At 32.2% G+C, this 24521-nt stretch overlaps 1 protein-coding gene across 1 annotated transcript; it reads right to left on the bottom strand.

Moving 5' to 3' along the window:
• Positions 1-1266: 1266 nt before the first annotated feature.
• LOC101258587 (uncharacterized) lies at positions 1267-5858 on the bottom strand. Its single transcript, XM_069296880.1, has 3 exons — positions 5274-5858; positions 2223-2287; positions 1267-1542 (listed from the first exon to the last, which is right to left on the bottom strand). Exons 1-3 carry the CDS (start codon positions 5657-5659, stop codon positions 1505-1507), a joined length of 489 nt encoding a protein of 162 aa, XP_069152981.1. The 5' UTR covers positions 5660-5858; the 3' UTR covers positions 1267-1504.
• Between the last annotated feature and the right edge of the window lie 18663 nt (positions 5859-24521).

Below are 24521 nucleotides of genomic sequence, written 5' to 3'. Positions count from 1 at the left end.
TGACATATGTTACCACATATCTTCTTTCTGTGACATATGTTGCCACATATCTTCTTTCTGTGACATATGTTGCCACATATATCCTTTCTGTTGGGGCACATGTAGATAATTTTGTGGTGTTTTTTACAACATAAGTTATAAATGTTGCCACATACACCACATTAATCTTTTCCATCATAATTGATATTTGTTCCAACAAAAAAATCATTAATATTATCAGCAAAAATAAACACTTCACCAATTGTTTTATACAACTTATCAACAAAAAAAGTAATTCACAATGGTATACATAACCATCAATCTAATCAATGGTGGATATTGTTGCTTCACATCACAATTGATGACTTCAACTTTTTTCTCTTTCTCTTTCGCTTTCTTTTTCAATTTCTCCTTCTCCATCTCTAGGTCCTTCTCGTTCTCCTTCTTATTCTCCTTGCCTTTTGAGTTTGAGTGTGACACAGAGCAATAGTCATTATTTTTTTCTTTCACTTATTATAGATGGTGATTGAGAAATAGATTTTTTCAATCTCGAACACTTCAAATATTTGGGGAAAAACTGAACAAAACTATATTTCTTAAATCATATGAACAAAATAGTCACAAAAAGAACAACAAAAACAACAAATATGAATTTTCACTGCATGTTAACATTACATATACATTTTCTCAAATTATGACTTTTTGGGTTTGTTAAATTTTTTCTAAAACAATAAATAATAGGTACAATTACACTATTATTCATTTTTCACATCTATTGAATAATTTATTTTTCATTAACCCAAGAAAAAAGCTTAGTATTGTTCCAAAATTGTAAAATCTCTAAAAAAATGACTTACCCATTTTAAGTCAAACACAATCTTCCGTTCAAAAAGAGGAGAGAGTCACGACCGGAGATGAGGTAAGATAATGGGGGAGAATATTTGTTTTGATAGTTAGATTTTCAGATTTTCTAAAGAGGAAGAACAAGAGAAGAGAGAACATTGAGAGAAGAAGAAGAGAAATATCTATTTTTATTTACTTTTTTAAAAAAAAGGATTAGTTTGGATAGAATTATAAAAGTTGAAAAAATGAAGTGCTTTTTGTATCTTTTTAAAAATTAGAAAGTTTTGAAAAAGTTAATTTGGTCCCAAATTGTCACGACCCAAAACGAGTCGTGAGTGACACCCACACTTACCTCCTTAGATAGGCTAACCAACACATCTAAACCCCAACATATACCAATAGTTCAACTATAAATATTATCAATAATGCGGAAGCTCCAAAAGATACTAAGCAACCAATTTAAATAAGTTTCTAAAGTTTAATACTTATCATCCCAAAATCTGATAGTCATCACATCAAGGACATCTAATCTCCAATACTAAGTCTAACAATATCGAATACACTAAAATAAAGAATAAAATGGTATGTGTTTGAAAGTATAGGACATCATGTCATGACTGAGAGAATCCAACACGAGCTTGAATGGATAGCTCACCCTGCAACTTGATATGTGGGAGGCTGGCTAGAGCTGAGGGAAATCAGAAGTCATAGGTACACTCGCTGCATTTCATAAAAGGAAAACAAAGAAGAAAACAAGTAGGGCTCAGTACGAGGCAACATGTATTGAGTAAGTATCATCGGTCAACCCAAAATAGTAACTAATATACAATAAATAATAGTATGAACTCAACTATAGCACTTAACAGGTGATAAACAACAAACAACATGAACAAGTATCAACAACATTAAAGTAAGCTCGTAATAAGTCAATGATATCAAGATCACACATGAGGACTCATGCCTCCAAACCGAATAATTTTTGGAGTTGAGTTCTTTGATATTGAGTACCTTCCATTAATTTAACATGTTTTTCCTTTAATATTATCATGTCGGTGTCACGACCCAAAACAAGCCGCGAGTGGCACCCACACTTATCCTCCTAGGTGAGTGAATCAACAAATCTAAACCCCAACATTTACCGGTATATCAATTATGAATAGTAAAAATAATACGGAAGATCCAAAAATTATTAACAAAATCAATTAAATAAACTTCTAAAGTTTAATACTTATTATTCCCAAAATCTGGAAGTCATCACATCAAGAACATCTATCCTTAAATTTTTAAATCTAAGAGTATTTAAAAAGCTAAAATAAGTAAAAAGATGGTCCATGTCCGAACTTCAAAGACATCAAGATGTGAGGGAGAGAATCTAGTCCGAGCTAGGAATAGTAGCTCACCCTGAAATCTGATGTGCTGGAGACTGGCTAGAGTTGAGGGCGAGTCGAAGTCGATGGTGCACTTGCTGCACTCCACAAAACAGCAAGAAGAAAATACAAGTAGGGGTCAGTACAAGGAACACGTACTGAGTAGGTATCATCGGTCAACTCAAAATAGAAATCAGTATATATTAAACAATAGTATAAAACCAACTACAATACCTAACAGGTGACAAGCAACAAATACATGAACCATTGACAACAACACCATATTAGGTACACCATCAATCACAACATCAAGTACACCTATGAGGACTCATGCCTCCACACCATACTCATTTGGGAAATCGGTTTCTTGAGTTTGAGTATTCTAAGTTAATTCCAGATTCCCTTCCTTTAATGTTATTGTGTCGGAACATGACACTCCGATCCCATATATCATGTCGGAACGTGACACTCCGATCCCATAATACCGTGTCGAAACGTGACACTCTGATCCAATAATACCGTGTCGGAACGTGACACTCCGATCCAATTATCTCATCATTTTTATTTCATCAAGCCTTCTTTATTCAAGGCGTCATCTTTAATAGAGAGGATTCAAGATTAGAATTTCAACATTCTCCTAACTTTAGGCCAACCACAAACCACACAATCAGAAACACACAACCACACAATCAAGTACATAGGAGACTTTACAATATCATTCAATACATATCAATTGCTATTTAGAGTTTATCTATCACATAGAAATAAACCATAACCTACCTCCACCGAATAATCGTGATCAAGCAAGCTACCTCTCCAATGCCTTTGCTTTCCTCAATGCCTATGAACCTTTTCAATCTGAAGTCTAAGTCACTTGCTTTCTTCTTCCTTCTCTCTCTCTCGCTCGTTCTCCCTTCTGTTCTTTTTATTTTTCTTCTGCGATTCTTTTTCTTTTACCCTAATTATCATACATTATGATAAAAGTAACACACTATTTATATCCCTATTATCTTCTTTAACCCCCAAGTAAATAAATTATTAAACTTACCCCACAAATTTCATAATTATAATCATGAATAGTCCATAACACCCATTTAAATTTTAGCGGAAATCCGACCCAGGGTGGAGTTACGCAGCTTGTGACGGTCCGTCATATCTACGACGGTCCTTGCTGCAGTTCCGTCGTGATGTTCAGAGAGTCGATCCAGTACCCAGATTTCAGAGTTGAAGTGTTTTGGAACGAAGACCCTCGACGGACCGTCGTGCTTATGATGGTTCGTCCTACCTGTCGTCGAGGGTAATGAGGAGAGCAGCAGAAGAAATTACACAGTATGGGACGACGGAGTCCATCACGGTCCGTCGTGACAATGACGGTTCGTCGCGTGATCCGTCAATCCAGTCAGTTTTTTTTATCAAAAATAATTCTACTGCTCGAACCGACTAAACAGGTTGTTACAGTCAAACGTGACATTCCGATCCAAGAATATCGTGTCGGAACGTGACACTCCGATCTAAAAATATCGTGTCGAAATGTGACACTCTGATCCAAGAATACCGTGTCGGAACGTGACACTCCGATCCAAGAATACCGTGTCAGAACGTGACACTCCGATCCAAGAATATCGTGTCAAAACGTGATACTCTGATCCAATTATACTATTAATTTATCCTTTATTATCACCACTTTCAATTCATTGTTATATTATTTTCATCAATCCTTCTTTATTCAAGGCATCACTTTGATAGGGAGGGTTAGAGAATATAAATTCTACGGTCTCAGAATTTCAGACCAATCACAAACCACACAACCAAATCACACAATCACACAGTCAAGTACATAGAGAACTTCACAATATCATTCAAGGCATATCATCACTATTAAGAGTTTACTATCAAATAGCATAAATCATAACCTACCTCCACCGAAGAACTGAAGTCAAGCAACTATTTCTCCAATGCTTTTTCATTCCTCAATACTTCCGAACTTTTCTAATCTATCAAGTATATATGCATAATTTGTAAGTTAACAAGCCTATAAACACTAATATTATTCTATGTCTAGCCTAGATCCACAAATCATCAAACACAAATCTATACTCAATTTTCTAATATTGAGTTTTATTAACATGCCGAGTCTCTTATTATTATTATTATTTATATATATTTAAGCCTAAAATTAAGTCTTTATTTCTTTGAATAATATAACTTTAATGATATCCAAATAATATACTAGACTTAATATTTAATTATCTATCTCAATATATAAAAACTTGATTCATAAAATAATAATCAAACACAAGTCTCCATAACCGAAAACCAAACAAAAGAAATGGTCCAATAACTCTAACTATGACCGTAGCGTGAATAAATCATAACCATAATGCCAACATCAATTCCACCTGTAATGAATTCTTCCTTCTAATCATAATGTAATTCCCTCACAACTATCAACCAAATTATACCCAACTAACATATTATCTGATAACAATCATATAATACCCCAAGTCCAATTTACCAGTGCCTCCTTTTCTAACCTTTTCAATTCACTTTTTCTACCTACTTTTCATTATTATTAATATACTAACCAGTATTAAACAACCCACAATGTATTATAATATCTAAGATTCCTGATTGACTTACCTGAAGCTATGATATGCTCCTTGTGTTTATGCGGTGATGAGGCACAGTGAGTTTTGACGCCCTTTTCTTCGCCCAAACCCTTATTCTTTCAATAAAATATTTACTCCCTAATATTATTATATAAGACTAACTATAAAAAATAGTAAAAGTGCTCCACTATTAATTTTAATATTATTTTCTCTAACCACTAAATAAATAAATTACTAAAATTACCCCACTAATTTCATAATTATAACTATAAAATAGTTTAAAATACCCATTTCGAATCTAACGAAAAATATTTTATGAAACACAAGGCTTTAACTCTCAAAACGACCAAAAGGGTCGGTACACAAATTAACTTAATTACATTTTAAAGATGATTTGACCAACTTTTGGTCAATCTGTCACAAAAAACCAAACCCAGACTTATTTGACACCTTTCATTTAATTTTCTCATTTTACCTCGAGCTTTTCGATTTCCGATACATCTTTTGGTATCCATGGTTGTTGTTGTAATTGACCAGAGTGTGTCTCTTCGCTAGTCGGAGTAGCGTTTGGTGTCGTTGTTGTCTACTGTTTCGCGGATGCGAAAGAAGGAGATGAGGGAAGAGGGCGGCGCTTCCCGATTCTCTCCGGCTGCTGCTTGCTGATGTTTCTCGCCGGAGAAGAGGAGAGGAGAAGGCGAGGGGAGAGAAAGAGGAAAAAGTGGTTGTGCCGACTTCGTTGATCGGAGAAGGAAGCAGCGAAAGGGGAGAGGTGGCGGCTGCTGCTGCTGTTGCTGCTCGGAGACGAGAGATGGCTTGCCTGAGCTGCCGTGTGAGAAGAAAGGGATGCGTCTGCTCTTCCATGAGAGGAGGAAAAGAATTGAAAAAATTTAAGGGTTTGAGTCTTTTAGATCGAAAAAGGAAAGTGGGAGCAGATTCAATCTGATCGTTTATTAGAACAAGATGGACAACTACGATTTGATCTCGAATTTTTATGGATGGTTGAGATTAAGGATGTGCATTGTACGAAGAAAATTGTTTGAGAAAATAAAAATTTGAAGTTGAAAATATATTTTAAAATCAAATTCAAAATTTATTTTGGGAGGTGGATAGGGTGACGGTGGTTTGTGTGGGGAGGTCGAGGGTAAGGGTGAAAAATTCGGAGGGGGTGGTAGGGGGTTTGAGGGTAAAAGTAAAAAAAATGAAATTAATAATATTTTTAATTTTTTTTTTTTTGAGGGGTGGAGAGATGATTGGGTCGGGGGAGGGCGGAGTGAAAACACAAATTTTGAAATAGAAAATATCTTTTAGAAATTAATATTTTTTTTTTAAATGTAATTTAAAGTTGAATTAGTGTTTTGGAAAATGTTTTCCTTAACTTTTGAAAGTAAGTTATTTTCCTTAATTTTGAGGAAAATGAATTTATTTAAAAAACATATTCCAAAACTTTTGTCCCAACCAAACATGAGAAAACTAGAAAAATTTTCAAAAATGTTTTGCTTCATACCAAACACATCCTAAATGAAAATTGGAGTCTTGGAAAAAAAATTGAGACAAGAATAGGCTAAATTTGAAATTAACATGTGATGATAATCGAAATAAGAATTTGAATTGAAGTGGCTAGAATTAAAACAGATTGAATAAGAAATGAGAAGAATTGAAATACAATTGGATAGATTAGGCTATGATTTAAGAGAATATTAAGGAGATATTATTCAATTAATAAAATATTACTCATATTAAAAAAAAGTCATATAATTAAACACTTCAAAATTCTAAAAATATTTAAATTAATAAGTAAAGTAATTATTTCAAGGTAACTAACTATCAATGAATGAAATAATTTTATATTAATTTAATCTATCAATTTAATTTAATAAATTTAAATTATATACCTCCTAATTATATAAATTTAATTTTATCCATAAACAAAAGTTTATTAATATCAAATATAAATCTCCTTGAATTGTTCATCGATATTTCTTTAATTGATAATGTATTTCATATATAAACCACTAATATACAAGACTTGATTTGTTAAACTACTTCAGGAGTATATAATCAACGTATTTCATATTCTGATGTATAATTCATTACGTGCCATTTCCTACGATATGATCACTACACTTGACATCCATTCAAGATCAAACGTAATAATCTTGATAGAACTTGCTTTCTACATTAATTATGATGTTTTATTGTCTATTTCATAAAATGAGACAAGACATTAAAGGTTATATGTACAAATAATTATAAATATAAAATTTAATTACTCCCTCCGTTTAAAAAAGAATGACCCTATTTCCTCTTTAGTCTGTTTAAAAAAGAATGACCCCTTTCCTTTTTCGGCAACACTTTAACTTTAACTTTTCACGTGATATGTTTAAGAACACAAGATTAAAGGACATTTTGGTATATTTGACATAACTTTAATTTAGAACCACAAGATTAAGAAGTCTTCTTTCTTTTGTTAAACTCCATTCCAAGTCAAATGGGCTATCCTATTTGAAATGGAGGGAGTAATTGTTATCATGACATTTCTATGAGTATTGTCTCGCATTTCATACTCGGATTAATTACATGTTAGCTCTTCACCTCTACATCATTACATGAGATATAAGTTCATGATTTGAGAACGGACTAACAAAATTTGTACATTACTCTAGAAATATAAGTATAATTATCTCCTAATTCATATCAACATAGTTGCATACTCTAAATATGGATTATTGATGTTTTTTTTATTCCATGAATTCTAATTTTTATTTATAAAAGTATACAAAATTGTACATTTTTTTGAAAAAATTAATTGTAGATGCAAAATGAAAATTTAGTATTATGCACTATAGCAAATTATGATTAATAGGAATATTTTTATAGAATTCTACCTTCGAATGTCGCTTTTATCAAAAGTAATTAGATTAAATAAAAAATAGTGACTTCATGAGGTCGGTATCCCTCTAAATTTTAAGATAAATAAAAAGTAATCATGTTAATTAAATAATACTGACATCAGAAAGTTGATATTTTATATTAATTTATTTCTTAACTTATATAAAACCGTCATCCAGAGGACGATTTACTTAAAGTTAGTTGAATATATATATATATATATATATATATATATATATATATATATATGTATGTATATGACTTTTGAAAGTCGGTATGATAATTTTTTTTATTTTACACAAAATCATCCTCCACCGGATGATTTAAATACAATTAATTCAAAATAATTCTCGATTTTGATTTTTATATTTAATTGAGAAAACAAATATTTTTATTATTAATTTATTTAATACCGACATTAAGAGGTTAGTATTAATTGTAATTCATCTTTTTTGGGAAAAATTTCGACCCAGTGGTTGGTATTAAATTTTTCGTTTTATTTGGTATAAAAATTGACTCCTTGTAGTCGGTTTTCTAATTTATTTTTTATTCTTTTTAACAATACTGACCTACAAAGGTAGGAATTTATCGACTTTCATTTGAGATCGATAATTTTTAGGTCAGTATTCACAGTTGTTTTGGTAGTGATAAATGAATCAAACTTCTCAAACTCTATTGTATATCTATGAAGCCTCTAAATGACAAAGATGCAAGTCAGGACAAAATCTACAATTAGCTAAATCGAACTGCATGTGATATCAACGAAGCTCTTGTTGATGACTTTGATTATACGTATCTACATCATGAAACGATGCAGGCCAAATGAATAAGTACATTGAATGTACGAGCATGTAAGGTTAATATTAAACATAACCTCAAGATTGAACTGATAAAAAGAAAACATTCTCACCTTTGTTCTATTCAACTTATGGATACTCGACTCAATGCAGAAATAAAGCAAAAATAAACAGGCAGTTTATATTAAACTTTTAAAACACTAGATAACGACTCAATGTATTAAAAAATATAATAATATCTTAGTTATATATAAACTCTATTTGAGAGGTTCTATAACCAACAAACATCACTATGAGAGGTTCAATAACAAAAAAGCATCACTATGAGATATGTGATGATACAACGTCTCGCTCACACTGCCAGAGTTATCCTATACCTTGCCGAGGTACATCAACTAAGTGGATCCACTAGCTAGTCTATGCTTAAAACAAATAAAAAATCATCTAAAAAATATGACTCTTTCTATTCATGTTGGCTACTTGGTTTATGGGGATTGTGAGTTGTCTAAACTCTCGCCATGTGGGTGCCAATACTACTTCCAAAACATAAATAGCTCATATGTTTAAATACATATATAAACTCTTTTTGTGGTTTGAGATTAATACTCAAAAATCTTTCTCTAAAAAGAGATCCTACTCAATTGCTCAAAACTCTTTGGAAATCTCAGTTTCCTTCTCATTTAAATGTGAAAACATTTTACTCATGGAAACACCTAGTTCCCACATCTTTTTAAAGAAAAGAACTCAATTCTACTCTTCCTCAAACTCAATTGCTCAAGCCTTAAAACAAGTTTAGAAAAATTTGTAAAAGACTTCTCAAAATAGGGGTTCATGCCAAATTATGGACGTGAACTACTCAATTCAAGATTTTTCAACAACCATACATAAAACTCAATACTCGAAACTCAACAACTAAAGTACTTCAATGATGCTACTAATTTCAAGAATGCATGGGCATGAACAACTCAACTTAGGGAATTCGTGATACTACTCATCTCAAGAATGTTTAACTTATAGGTTTCATGCGAAATTATGTGCATGAACAACTCAACTCAAGGACTTCATGAATAACATATAATAGTCTCATGATTAGGAATATTATCTCTATAAAAATTAGGAACTCAATACTTAATAATTTGATGGGTAACATGTAATAATTCAAAATCGAGCATAACAGATACAAATAATTTATGTATCCATATTCCAAATAGATCTCCAAGGGTTTTACCAAAGAAAAAATTTAAAATGGAATAAGGAGGCACCGCAAAGCTGAAGGAGCTAGGTGGGACATAATTTGTATCACTTGTTTGGTATTAAAAAGCTATTGCGTTTGAATTCTCATGCATTACTGATGCATTTTGGTAATCCGTTCAAATACTGATCATAGAGGGTACAATCATTTTTTCCCTGTTTAGTTCTCTATTATAATTTATGTTTTGAAAAGAATTTATGACTTTTGGTTATATATCTTTGATCTTAGTTAAATTAGTTCAATACTCCAATTTCTACTGAAGGATTATGACTTTGCCGAAAGGTTATGATCTTTATGAAAAGTTGTGTCTTTTTTAAAGGATTGTGAACGTTTGAAAGGTTGTGTCTTTTGCAAAGGGGTGTGACCTTTATGAAAGGTTGTCTTATTTCCATAAAGTTGCGACCTTTACCCTTTGTTGAATATAAATAGAGAGGTTTTCACTCGCATTGAATTCTTCCCTTCTCTTAACATACATTACTTACAAAATAAAATAGATCGATCATATTTGTGTGTATAATTTGTTGTTGTCATTTTAAGTGTGTTGAAATTATCGAAGTTTGAGGTACCGCTACTTCTTTAATGGTTAATCTGTGTTATCTTGGGATGAATTAAACTGCAACCTCAGGTACTTGAGGGGATTAAATTTCTTAAGGACACAAAGTGGGTTCTATGGACTCGGATAGTTCTTTGTGTTTTTCTTTTCATCTTTTATTTTTTATTTTTCTAATCTTAATACATGAGATAACAAGCTTAAAAAATTTAATTTTGATGGTATTTTCTGTGGTAAGGAAATTGCTTCTATTTTCTGTATTTTTTTTTTGTTGAAAAGTAGAAGAAAAAGAAAATTATTTTATCATATAATAAAAGAGATTTGAGATGAACTAGTACTACTTTAATATGTTCAAGTATATTTTCTGTAGTAAGTTTTTCTTGGATGGGTAATATCTTATTTTCTTTCCAAGTGCATTCAAGCATTGCACCCTTTCAGTTTTCTTTTCAATAGAATGTTATTTTGTGTATAAAGACTATGATGACCACTTTAATGAATATATATTGTCTCCTAACAATATTTGAACATGGGTTTAGTTTCTTGTTGGAATCCAATGTCTTATAAGGAAAATTAGAATATGATAAAAACTGGAAAAGAAAGATATAATTTGCAAGAAAAGTGACTTTGCATGGATTCATTGTCGACAGATAGAATATGACTCAATGAGAGGAAAAATCAGGTTCTATTTTTGTTTCCCTTGATTACTATTTTTTCTATCCATTATAATTTATGAGATTTATTTCATAAATGTTAGGATAGATTGTCATTATGTGATAATCTTAGAGTATATATTTATTATTATTAGTATGTATTCTGTTTAGATGAGAGAAAAATGTTCTGTAATTTTCTACTCCATCTGAAATTTGTTTGTGCCTTACTTATGGAGACTAAAATCTTCCATTTTTTTTCTTCGTTAGTACGAAGAACATAAGAACTTCATGAACAAATCAAATTGTGCATTATTTCAATGAAATAGAAACTTCACTGATTTGTTAAATACTCTGTTTGAATGAATTTTCTTACTTGAAGTTTACAAAATCTTTGTCATGAATAATAAGAGGCTAAAAAATTTGGAAAAGATAAAATCTTCTTCATTAGCTAGAAACGGTGTTGTATTTGAGGTTTTTGGAGATTAAAATCTTTTTGCTTTAATACTCTGTCTGAATGTGAAAATGATTAGAAGAATAGAAAAACTTCATCAGAATTCGAGTCTTATTCGGTTAACGATTAGAAGAATATACAAACTTCATCATTAAACCAAAAACAAGTTGTATAAAGATTGAATCTTTATTGTTAGTATTCTAAAAACTATGTGCTCTGTCTATTGTGATAGAAAGGGAAAAAACACTAGTGACATAAAATTAGTGACTTTTATGGATGTATTGGGTGATTTTATGAATTAAATCTCTAAAAGAAGGTTTTCTGTTGCCAATGTGTATTTGATGGTATACAATTTAAAAGCATGAGAAAAAAATGTGGAAATAATTTCAAATAGTTGGAAAATATTTAAAATGTGGGGGGTTCTTTACTTGTGATAAAGACAAAACTAGACTTAATATCTAATTAAAATTTAAAAGAACAAGATATGAAATATAATGATATTCTTTTATTATGTTAAACCCACAAAATTCTTAGAATATATTTGATATTCTGGTCGTTGAGTCTCTCTATCCTAGTATATGTGATATGAATAATATACAATCACAAAATTCTATTACTCGTTCGAAAGAATTGTATTATTTGATGAAAAAGTGTCACTTAAAATAGTATGATTTTTTATTAAAAGATATGTCTATTATAATAGATTTGATTTTATATACATTAACATTGGTGAAAAGTGATCTTTTATGTTTGTGTTGTAAAACATACATTTAGGTCATATTGCCCGTATTAGACCGATAAGACTATGGTCATGAGTAATTTCTGAAACAAATTGAATGTTATGGAAATGTGCTTGTGAAAAGGACACCTAGCAAGATGTTGATTTTGAAATAACGTCTATATTTGACAAAGTTATAAAAAGTAAAGAATAAGATATTTGTAAGAAAAAGTTACCTCACGGAAGGTCTTTTCAAACTCATTATTTATGTCAGTTCTTAACTCTTGAGACATGTCAATTACAAAACCTTGCAAAAACTGATCAACTTAGAAGTTTTTGCCTAACTTCTAGTGTAATAAATCAAAATGTCAAGTGTGAGTTGTTGAAAGGAATTCTAATCCCTTAGAATCGATTTACACTGAAATTTGTGATATGAAGTTAACAGTAACACTATCTCGTGGTGGAAAAAAATGCTTCATAGATTTTACTGACAATGACACTATATACTGTTATATCTATTTGATAAATGATAATGATGAAGAAGTAGAAACATATCGGCAATATAAAACTAAAGTTGAATATCAATTGGATAAAAAATTGTAATGATTAGAAGTGGTAGATGTGGAGAATATGAATATTCTTTTGCAGAAATATATTTGAAAAATGAAATCATCCATTAAATTACCTCACATACGTACCTCAATCTAATGAAATTGTTGACAAGAAAAAAATCGAACTTTAAAGGAAACGTTGAATGTCCTACTTATAAGCTCAGGTTTACCACAACTTTTTTGTGTGTGTGGTGGTGGTGGTGGGGGGATGCTATCATATTAGCAAAAAAGAACAACAAAAAAGCTTGTATGTTCAAAAACAGAAAAACAAAAAAAAATTATTTGTTAATAAAGGGAGCAACACATAGAAAACTTTTTTCTTGTTAAGAAAGGGAGAAACAAAAAGTTTTGTTTGTTCAGACTTTGTTGTATCTTGATACGAAATTGTTTGTCGTCCTTAAAATATATACAAGCAATAACTCTTGAAAGTTAGTGACTAACAATTTCCAATATAGCCTAGTATTTAGATATATGTTATTCCCAAATTCATAATATAGATTGATTTTTAATTTTAGTCCATCAAAATTCAATTCAAATCACATCATTTGATATCTTCAAACTATATAGATTGATCCTATTTTTTTTCTCTTAAAATTAAATTTAAGTCATTCTAATTAACATCCTCAAGTTCAAATCACAAATTTTAACACCTAAAGTTTATTTGTTTAGTTGTGAAAGTGTAACGACCTGATTCGGTCGATAGGAAAAACATAATGAAGAAAGAATTGGGGTTAGAAAATTCTATCGTAGTAACTTGGAATTTTCCAACCTAGTTAAGATTTGGACGAAATTGAAGTCATTAAGGTGTAGGAAAAATCTGATAACGAATGAGAAGTATAATTATGAATTTAATTACATGGTTGGATAGCCAAGATGAGAAAGAACCCGTACGACTCTATGGAATTCAATTTGGGTGAATAGAACTATCAAAAATGATTATAGCATGAACGGTAACATTCTGTCTTCGAGCATCCCACTGGAGCGGGATTAGGGCCATCAGACCAGGCCGCTGTAGCGGGACGGGTCTGCCATGGAGGGCCAGACGTGGCTTAAAGTAGCTAATAAACCCCTAAACAATCTTATTTGGCACTTTTCAATTTTTAGAGCTAAAGAGACGATCCCAGACGAGTTCTTGACAGTTTTTAACCATTATTGAGGATAAGGTAAGATTTTAACTCTCCAAATTTGTTTTTTAATTCGTAAAACCTATTTTCTTGGGTTATTATAATGGGTAAGGGTTTGTCTGAGAATCATGGTAGAAAAAGGTCTAATTTGGGTATTAGAATCTTGGGTTTTATCTTGGGTTATTAAGTTTGTTATAATCCAAATAATTAGATCTTTGATTGTTGATCCTTGCATATATTAATTGTTGTAGATATAGAACAAGCGGAAAGAATCCAGTAAAGGAAGATTCAAGTGTCTTAGGGGATTCAAGCTTGAATTCGAGGTAGGTGATGATTCTGATTTCATGTTGGTGTGATATATGTTTGTAATTGCTTCATTATAATGCATGTATGTATATGAATGTTGCATTATTGATCACCCTAATCGCAAATGAGAATAATGGAATAATTGTATCATGAAACACCTCTTGTTCTATGATATTGATAATGTAATTTTGTTTGTGATTGTGGTGTGTGAATGAGATCAGATTGCCACGTTCCTATATAATTAACTTGAGATCGGATTGTTATGTTTCGATATAACATTGGATTAGATTGCCACATTCTTGCATAAATATTGGATGGGATTGTCACATTCTAACATAACCAACTTGGATCAAATTTCCACGTTCTAACATAAATATGGATCAGATTGTCACATTCCGATATGCTAACTGTTTAGGTTTGTGTTCCATGGGAGTACCATTGAATTGAGTTCCCTGAGAGGAATTGTCTTATTGTTATGAACATGGACTATGACTTATGGCCTCCCAAAGAGCTCTACTTAGTGTGAGTGGGGAATGATACTTCATTCATGCATTGCACAAGTGGACTTTAAGAGTGGTTGTGATTTGGTTCTCTTATGCTATGAAGATTGTGTTAATCAATGTTATTGATATTCGGTATGTTATATGGTTATATTATTGTATTTATTTATATCTGTTTCACTAGTGAGATAGTCGTGTGATCCTACCAGCACACGGTGATTGTGTAATGATATTGTACTTGGTCTTATTTTTGTTAAGTACATGACATCTTCTGGTGGCTATTGATAGACCATGTTTAGAAGATCAGTAATCGTTCGAATTCAAGGGTGATCTAGTTCTTCTGGGTTCCTTTGATTCTCTTTTTGTTTAAGTTCACTATTTTCGAACTCAAACTATTTCTTTAAGATGTTGTTTAATTTTGGGGTTGTACCCCTTGTTCTTAGACTAGTTGTTGTTAGAGTTTTGATTCAATGACTTTCAGGTTCTAGGTACTTAATTCTAAATTTTTTTAGTTAATTAATTTGTTTGCATAACTTAATTGTCTTAGTTTTAGTTTAGTTGCTTAGTTTGTGCTATAGTAGTGGGTCCTCCCACAGGATAGTTAGTGTGGGTGTCAATCACGACGGTCTGGGTTGTGACAAAGTTGGTGTCAGAGCCCTAGGTTAAGTGATCTCATTGTACTAAAATAGTCTAGTAGAGTCTTCCATAACGGTACAATGACGTCCGTACTTTTCTTCAAGAGGCTATGAACAATAGCTACACCAACAAAAGATAAATAGAATGAAATACCATCCAAATCCAGCTTCTGTTCGGGACCTAAAACAGGATATTTCTTACCTCCAAATAAGATCTCCACCATTCAAATCAACGACCAAGATGTCAGGAACACTCAATCCAAATTTTAGCCCGATCCAATGGTTAGTTAATCGGGAAACATGATTTGAATGTTGCTGTTTGGAGAAAAAGACTGCAGCAAAAGAACTCTTTTCCTTCTCTCTTTTCTCTTGTTGAAAGCTCTCTCAAAAAACCACTCTTATGTTCTAATTTCTTTCAAAGACAATATCAATGATCAATTAATTATTCTCTCAAGAGCATCCTCTATTTATAGAGTTGTGTTTTTCCTTACAAAGTCAAAACCAACTACAAATAGGATTACACCCGTTGTTCATCTTGACGGGTGTCAAAACCTTTTTCTAAAAGGAAAACCTATTTATGGTAAGAAATTTAGGGCAAATAAAACCCAACATTCCTGTCCCTTTTTCCTATTTTTCTTCTCTTTTTATGGTTGAAGAATTTCAGAAAAGGGAAGTCCTTTTTCTTCAAAAGAATGAACTGGAATTTAAAAATCCAGCTAATAAGAAAGAAGCACAAGATGAATATGAGATTCAAATTCATCGTTATAACAACAAGTAATCTATGATACGAAAAGGTATCATGAAGCAGGACACAAATTTCATACCAATGAACAAAACTTCATTGTTCAATTAAAAAAATACAGCTTTTTTCAAAGACGAGTTCATAGATAATAATGATGAAATGATGTCACCCATATGATAATTAAATGGAGAATCGTCAGAAGAATCTTCACATTTTAAATTTGTTTTGGCTATGGAGAGGCGCTCAAGAGAAAAAATTTGAGTCAGGATTCAACTCTAAGAATGACTGATTTTATCGAAATATGACTTCTAAAGTTTAGTTTTTTTTTGGCATTAGAAGCAAATTAAATAGTTAGGGAAAAAAGTAGATAGGAAAGAGAAATATCCTCTCTTTTTTTTCATTGTAAATTTAATACCGTTAAAATATCAATTCAATTTCTCGTAATATAAAGTTGAAATTTTTTTATGATGATTTAGTTTATTTGATTCTAAATTTATTTTTACATGTCTGGTGTAAGACAATTCAGGTAGTTATGTGTGAGTATGATTCGTTTCTCATCTTATGTTCCGACGGTATACAATGTTGTTGTATTGGGCCCTTAATTTTCTGTTGATTCTGTATGTTGGGCCCAAGCCTGTTAGGGCGTAGCTTAGCACTATATATAGACGCTATGGGAAACCCTATTCTGTAATTCTGTTTTTGCCTCTCCATAATAAAACTGCTCCCTCTCTTCCCGTGGACGTAGCCAATTTATTGGTGAACCACGTAAATCTGTTGTCTTGTTTTTCGCGTTTATATTTTCTCGTATTATCTCAAATTCCGCACAACATTTAGCATTTAGTGTTTTTACGGATTTCCATTTACAAGCTTGTGGCAAGCTAAATTAAACTTCATTCTCAATCTCCACCATCAGATATTGCAAGAAAGGAGATGAGAGGCTAATCACCTATGAGTTTATGACTCACGAAAGACTATGTTTCTAGTGTCTTTTAATTTCTATTTTGAGTTTTCCTTTATGTTGTAGAAAATATATGATAGTCGTAGTTTGAATAATTGCTTGAAAGGATGTAATTGAGGATAGTTCATCCAGTAGTTTGAGATAATGGTGTAAAATTGCACTTATAATCCGATCCGTAACTCAGAAAATCTAGTATCCAACACGCCCGACCCTGCAGCAACATCTACTGAAACTTCTTTGCTATTGCCTTTTCAAATTTTCCTAATTTGTATATATAACTCCAAGGTTGGTTTGGTTTACCGACCAAGCTTTTTTCGAATTAAGAGTTGAGGTTGGTTCTCAAGGATGATTCCAAAAAACTTGTAATTCTAAACCGAGGAGAACGAAAACAATCCATATCTGTAAAATAAAGGAAACCTTTCAAAGCAGATATTTATGAGATCTCAAAAGTGTGATGCTATGTTTCAACTTTCTGGCCATTGGTTCACTGGGCTTTTCATTTTAAATTAAAACAAGAGTATCGTTTTGAATTCAGATGCATATACGGAACTCTATTTCAAGTCCACTAATTTTAAACCTGTGTTTCATAAACCAGCTCAACGGTTAGAGGAAATTAGTTAATTTTTAAAAATTCTTCATATTCTGAACTCTGATCTCTTCTGTTTTATTGTTAATACAGCAATGTTTCTTCATTTAATTTTTGTTTTGCAAGCCCCATGATTTGTGATTCCCTCCAACTCTTTCTTGTGACGTCATTACAGAAACAACTGAGAACACTTTGAGCTTAAGTACAAGATAAATACGATCTCCCCATCACTAGGAGTGGCGGATGATATAAATATAGGTTTTTTATCATTCCATATCGAGGGAAAGCGAATGATATGTCTCTCCCATTGTTTTCTTGGAGTCTACTCTAAAATCCACATGTCCATGTTTCCACTTTGTCTTACATAAATATAATCTATGACTGCTAATTTATCCTTCACCTCTATCAGCTCGTGATAGTACGACTGTGAGTGTGACAAAAATGCTTTTCACAATGCAATAATTTCATAATTTTCAGATTTAACATCAAATGCAACAACAGAAGATTTGTAACTGTTTATAAAAGGTTCATAGATGAATTAATAAATAATTCCACTAATGCAAACACCCGGGCTACTAGATGGAGCACAAGAGAAAAACGTGTTGAGACTCTCTCCATGATTTGTCAACGCCTAAAGTAAAAATCCAGTATTTTATGTATTCTTCTTGAGCATGATATTATGTCGAGACAACTTTATACTTGTTTTCTTTTGGCTCAAAACCTAGTGAATAGTTACACCAAGGAATATCTTTATCTGGATGGGGCAGAAATCTTACTTGTTTTGTGTAAGGATTGAAAATTAATAGAGATGATGATGTCCACCATAAAATAAACCATTAACAGATGAATTGAAATGATAAATCTGATTGTTGGATTTATTAAATCTGTCAACTTGAGGCAGAGTTTTTACCATCTTTCTTTTCCTCCGCGGTGAAATAAAATTCTCCTCCTTTCAGAAGGTGTTAGGTTATTAGCATTTTAATATTAATTTTTTACATATTAAATTGCTTTATTTTGGAGTTATAAGAATGAACATTGGAATGGATAACTACTACAACATCCATTAGCATTGGTTATCCATCAATGTATTTCATTCTTAATACCTCCATTACTCTTTGTAACCTATGTAACATATGTAACTCCTATTGTAACCTATGTAACTCCTATTGTAACCTATGTAACCTATGTAACTCCTATTGTAACCTATGAAACTCCTAAGGCCACTATCTTCACTATTTACTACCTCCATTATCTTCCTATTTATTGCTAGGAAGACTTCTTGTAGTATAAATAGTGGTGGTCTTCATTTGGTTTGAGATACACACAATTCATAAGAGAAAACAAAGAGTGAAAGAGTTAGTCTAAAAGAGAGTTCTTATTAGTTGAAGGGAGGTGTTTTTTTTTTGTTGAGCTTTGGACTCAACTCTTGTCCAGAGTTGTTGAGTTATACTTTGTGAAGGCTGTTGTATCCTGGAGGGGACAAGTCAAAGAGGGCTACTACTGGACCGGTGAAAACATATGCTGCAGTGGGCTTGAATCTCCTTATAGAGAGCGAGATATCCGCGCCTCAGCCTGAAGAGATTACTTTCTTCATTTTATTTTCAATTGTAATCTTGAAATTTTATTATCTTGTAAGTTTTTTCACTAACAATTTTAAGGAGATTCAATGATGGCTACAATTGAAAAAACCGCGGATGTCAAGATGGGAGATCTTAACAAGCCATTTCGGTTCAATGGTAATCATTTCAAAAGTAAAGTACTTTTCTACTTAAGTCTTCTCAATGTTTCTTATGTATTAACGGAGAAGAATCCAAATAAAGAAAACATCACCACTATGAATGATGATGAAACTATTTCTCATCTAGAGAAAGTGGAAAAGTACGATGGTGATTACTATAAGTGTCGGTATTATCTTCTTAATTGTCTATCTGATAATTTTTATGATTATTATGATAGAACTTACTCTAGTGCAAAGAAAATTTGGAAGGCATTGCAGAGTAAGTATGATACCAAAGAGGCTGGAGAGAAAAAATATGCATCTAGTAGATTTTTTCGTTTCCAAATAGTGGAAAACAAATCAGTGGTAGATCAAGCTCAAGACTTCATCATGATTGTTGGAGAGCTTAGGTCTGAAGAAGTTAAAATTGGAGATAACCTTATTGTTTGTGGCATAGTGGATAAACTTCCACCTTCTTGGAAGGAATTTCAAAAAACTATACGCCACAAACAAAAGAAAACCTCTCTTGAAACCTTGATAATGAAAATCCGCATAGAAGAAGAAGCAAGGGGCGAACATGCACTTTTACAAACAGAAGATAACAACATCACATGGAAGGTAAATTTAATTACTTCGAATAATGCTACTCCTGAAACTCACAAAAATAATTCTTTAAAGCCTAAGAAGAAGAAATTCAAGAAAAATAATGGTAGACCTCCCAAGAAAAATAATGGTGAAAATCACTAAGAACAAAATCAACAAGTTCAACAAAAGGGGACATGCTTTGTTTTTGGCAAGAGTGGGCATATTGCTCGATTTTGCAGATTCCGGAAATGTGGTCCTAACCCTCAGGAAAATGTTACCGAAGAACCTTTTGTGGCGGTGATTACCGACATAAACATGGTTGAGAATGTTGATGGATGGTTGGATGATTCTGGTGCAAACCGTCATGTCTGTTATGACAAAGACTGGTTTAAAAAATACACTCATTTTGAGGAGCCCAAAACCATCATGCTTGGTAATGCTCACACTACTCAAGTTCTTGGAAAGGGAGATGTTGAATTGTGTTTTACTTCTGAAAGGATATTAACATTGAAAGATGTACTTTATACTCCTTCTATGAGAAAAAATTTGATGTCTAGTTTTCTTCTTAATAAAGCAGGTTTTAAACAGATTATTGAATCTGATCAATATGTAATAGTGAAGAAAGGTATTTTTGTGGGGAAGGGGTATGCATGTGATGGGATGTTTAAGTTGAATGTTGAAATGAATAAAACTTCTACTTCTGTTTATATGCTTTCTTCTACTAATTTTTGGCATGCTCGTTTGTGTCATATTAATGATCGTTATGTTGAAATCATGAGTAGTTTAGGATTAATCTCAATGGTTAAAAAGAATTTTGAAAAGTGTGAGTCTTGTAGTAAAACCAAGATCACTAAAAGGCCTCATTTTCAAGTTGAAAGAAAAACTGATTTGTTAGAATTAGTTCATACTGATATTTGTGAACTTGGTGGAATTCTAACTCGTGGAGGTAATACATATTTTATCACTTTCGTTGATGATTTTTCTAAGTTTACATATGTTTACTTGATGAAAAATAAAAGTGATGCTTTTGAAAATTTCAAAACTTATCTCAATGAGGTTGAAAATCAGTTTGGAAGAAAAATAAAAAGAATTAGAAGTGATAGAGGCCGTGAATATGAATCAAATGAGTTTAATTCTTTTGTTAGATCATTGGGAATAATTCATGAAACTACTCCTCCTTACTCTCCTTCGTCTAATGGAGTAGCAGAAAGGAAAAACAGAACTTTTGTTGAATTGACTAATGTCATGCTAATTGAGTCACATGCACCTTTAAATTTTTGGGGTGAAGCTATCTTAACTGCTTGTTGTGTTGAATCGTGTGCCTCATAAAAAGTCTAAATTGACACCTTTTGAATTGTGGAAAGTTTACAAGCCAAGTTTGGGTTATCTAAGATTTTGGGGTTGTCTAGCCTTTGTGAGGCTAATGGATCCCAAGATTACAAAGTTGGGTAAGAAAGTTACTACTTGTGCTTTTCTTGGTTATGCTTCAAATAGTACAGCCTATAGATTTTTTAATCTTGAAGATAATATTGTAATAGAATCTGGTGATGTTATTTTTCATGAAAATAAATTTCCTTTTGATACTAAAAATAGTGGGGGTCAAAGGATTGAACAAAATATTTTGTCACTACCTAGTTCTTCTACTTCAACTTTGAAAAATAAAGAAGTTGTTGATTTTAAGTTAAGAAGAAGTAAAAGAGCTAGAGTAGAAAAAGATTTTGGTCCTGATTTTTATGTGTTTAATGTTGAAAATGACCCTCTAACTTTGAAAGAAGCATTATCTTCACATGATTCTATTTTTTGGAAAGAGGTTGTAAATGATGAAATGGAATCTCTAATTTCTAATAAAACTTGGAACTTAGTTGATTTACCACCGGGTTGTAAAACAATTGGTTGAAAATGGGTCTTAAGGAAAAAGTTGAAACCGGATGGTTCTATTGATAAATACAAGGCTAGGCTAGTTGCAAAAGGTTTTAAACAACTAGAAGGCCTTTTTGATAATTTTTCTCCAGTAACAAGAATTACATCCATTAGACTTATAGTTGCTATGGCTGCAATTTTTGATTTGCAAATACATCAAATGGATGTAAAAACTGCTTTTCTAAATGGAGACCTAAATGAGAAATTTATATGGACCAACCCGAGTGTTTTGTTGAAGCAGGCCAAGAAAGCAAAGTATGTAAACTTACTAAATCCCTATATGGCTTGAAACAGGCACCAAAGCAATGGCATGAAAAGTTTGATTCCTGCATGATTGAAAATGGTTTTAAAACAAATGAGTGTGATAAGTGCATATATCATAAGTCTTGGAATAATTCACATGTCATTATTTGCTATATGTTGATGATTTGTTGATATTTGGCTCTAATATGAATGTTATTGATGAAGCAAAAAATGTTCTTAGAAGCCATTTTGATATATAAGATCTTGGTGAGGCAAATTTTATTCTTGGAATAAAAATAACAAGAACATGTGAGGGGATTTTCCTTTACCAGTCACATTATGTTGAGAAAATTTTAAAAAAATATAACTTTTATGATTGCAAGCATGTTGCTACTCCTTTTGATTGAAGTGTTCACTTATTTCCTATTGAAAGTGAAAATGATGTAATAAATCAAAAGGAATATGCTAGTATAATTGGAAGTTTGAGATATGTGACTGATTGCACTAGGTTTGATATAGCATATGCAGTAGGAGTACTTGGCAGGTTTACAAGCAAGCCAGATAATGAACATTGGCATGTTATAACAAGAGTTATGATATATTTAATTGGAACGAAAAATTGTGGTTTATTCTATAAAAAAATATCCTGCTGTACTTGAAGGCTTTTGTGATGCGGATTGGAACACTTTGTCAGGTGATTCCTGTTCTACCACTGGTTATGTCTTTACTTTAGGTGGTGGTGCTGTTTGTTGGAGATCAAAAAAGCAAACTATAATTGTTAACTCTACCATGGAGACTGAACTAATTGCTTTAGCTTCAGCTAGTGAGGAAGCGAATTGGTTAAGAGACTTATTGTTTCAAATTCCTTATTTTGAAAAATCAATTCCTCCTATTTTAATTCATTGTGATAGCACCGCTGCAATTGGTAGAGTTCAAAACCGTTATTACAACGGTAAATCCAGACATATAAGGATGAAACACAGTAATGTAAGATCGTATTTAACAAATGGTACCATTAATGTTGATTATGTCAAATCTTGTGATAATCTTGCAGATCCTCTTACGAAGGCCTTAACAAGAGAAAAGGTCTGGAGCACATCGAGGGGGATGGGATTGAAGCCTACAAACCCTTGAGTCATATATGAGGAAACCCAACCTGGGGACTGGAGATCCTATAACCAGGCTCAAAGGGAAAAACTAATCATATGATGACTTGTTGTGAAAAAATGCACTATTTTTTTCCCCACCCTATGATGTGAGTGCATTGTTTCCTTCAGTTTGTGAAGGTTGAGTTGATAAGACTCTTAATGAATATCTATAGCCCGTATAGGTGGAGTGTTAATCTTACAGGAGCGCTCTCGACAAACTTCACCTATGTGATGTGTGGAAGTAGGTCGCTTTCTATGAGAATGGGGCTTATTCTCAAATGCACTCATGAAACCGGGATAGCACATGGTCATAATGTGCTGGCTGTTAAATCTCATGTCAACACCTTGATTATTATGTGTGAGCAGTGATATTTTATTTCCCTTAAGCGTCATAGTTCAAGTTTGAGATCACTACGACTCTGGAGTAAAAGTTAATGTTTCACTAAGTGGAGGTTCAATGCAGAGCACACCTTCATTATGCATAGTAGTCTTCCTTCAACTGATATACTCTCTTATCTAAATATTAAAATGAGTGGGGGATTGTTAGGTTATTAGCATTTTAATATTAATTTTTTTTACATATTAAATTGCTTTATTTTGGAGTTATAAGAATGAACATTGGAATGGATGACTACTACATCATCCATTAGCATTGGTTATCCATTAATGTATTTCATTCTTAATACCTCCATTATTCTTTGTAACCTATGTAACATATGTAACTCCTATTGTAACCTATGAAACTCCTAAGGTCACTATCTTCACTATTTACTACCTCCATTATCTTCCTATTTATTGCTAGGAAGACTTCTTGTAGTATAAATAGTGGTGGTCTTCATTTGGTTTGAGATACACACAATTCATAAGAGAAAACAAAGAGCGAAAGAGTTAGTCTAAAAGAGAGTTCTTATTAGTTGAAGGGAGGTGTTTTTTTTTTGTTGAGCTTTGGACTCAACTCTTGTCCAGAGTTGTTGAGTTATACTTTGTGAAGGCTGTTGTATCCTGGAGGGGACAAGTCAAAGAGGGCTACTGCTGGACCGGTGAAAATATATGTTGCAGTGGGCTTGAATCTCCTTAAAGAGAGCGAGATATCCGCGCCTCAGCCTGAAGAGATTACTTTCTTCATTTTATTTTCAATTGTAATCTTGCAATTTTATTATCTTGTAAGTTTTTTCACTAACAGAAGGAATTTTTGTCCCCCTCGAACGACACCTATGGATATCCAAAAAATCTGATTCCGATACAATTGAATTAACACAATGTGGAAACACACTTTAAACGCATTAAACACTTACAGGAAGCCATGAGAATATTTCAAATATTATATCTCGAGGAATAGCT

This window comes from Solanum lycopersicum, chromosome 1 (genome assembly GCF_036512215.1).
Source record: "Solanum lycopersicum chromosome 1, SLM_r2.1".
NCBI classification, from domain to species: domain Eukaryota; kingdom Viridiplantae; phylum Streptophyta; class Magnoliopsida; order Solanales; family Solanaceae; genus Solanum; species Solanum lycopersicum.
The sequence above is the reverse complement of the archived record's forward strand: the minus strand, read 5'-3'. Positions and strand labels throughout refer to the sequence as shown.

What these genes read in the sequence shown, in the direction of transcription:
- LOC101258587 (XM_069296880.1), bottom strand. Translation starts at nt 5,659, where the DNA reads ATGGAAGAGCAGACGCATCCCTTTCTTCTCACACGGCAGCTCAGGCAA. An exon ending in CGGAAATCGAAAAGCTCGAG is followed by an intron (nt 2,288 to 5,273) that starts GTAAAATGAGAA and finishes TGTGGAGTGCAG; the next exon opens with CAAGTGCACCATCGACTTCG. An exon ending in CCAGCACATCAGATTTCAGG is followed by an intron (nt 1,543 to 2,222) that starts GTGAGCTACTAT and finishes TATGAAATGCAG; the next exon opens with CGAGTGTACCTATGACTTCT.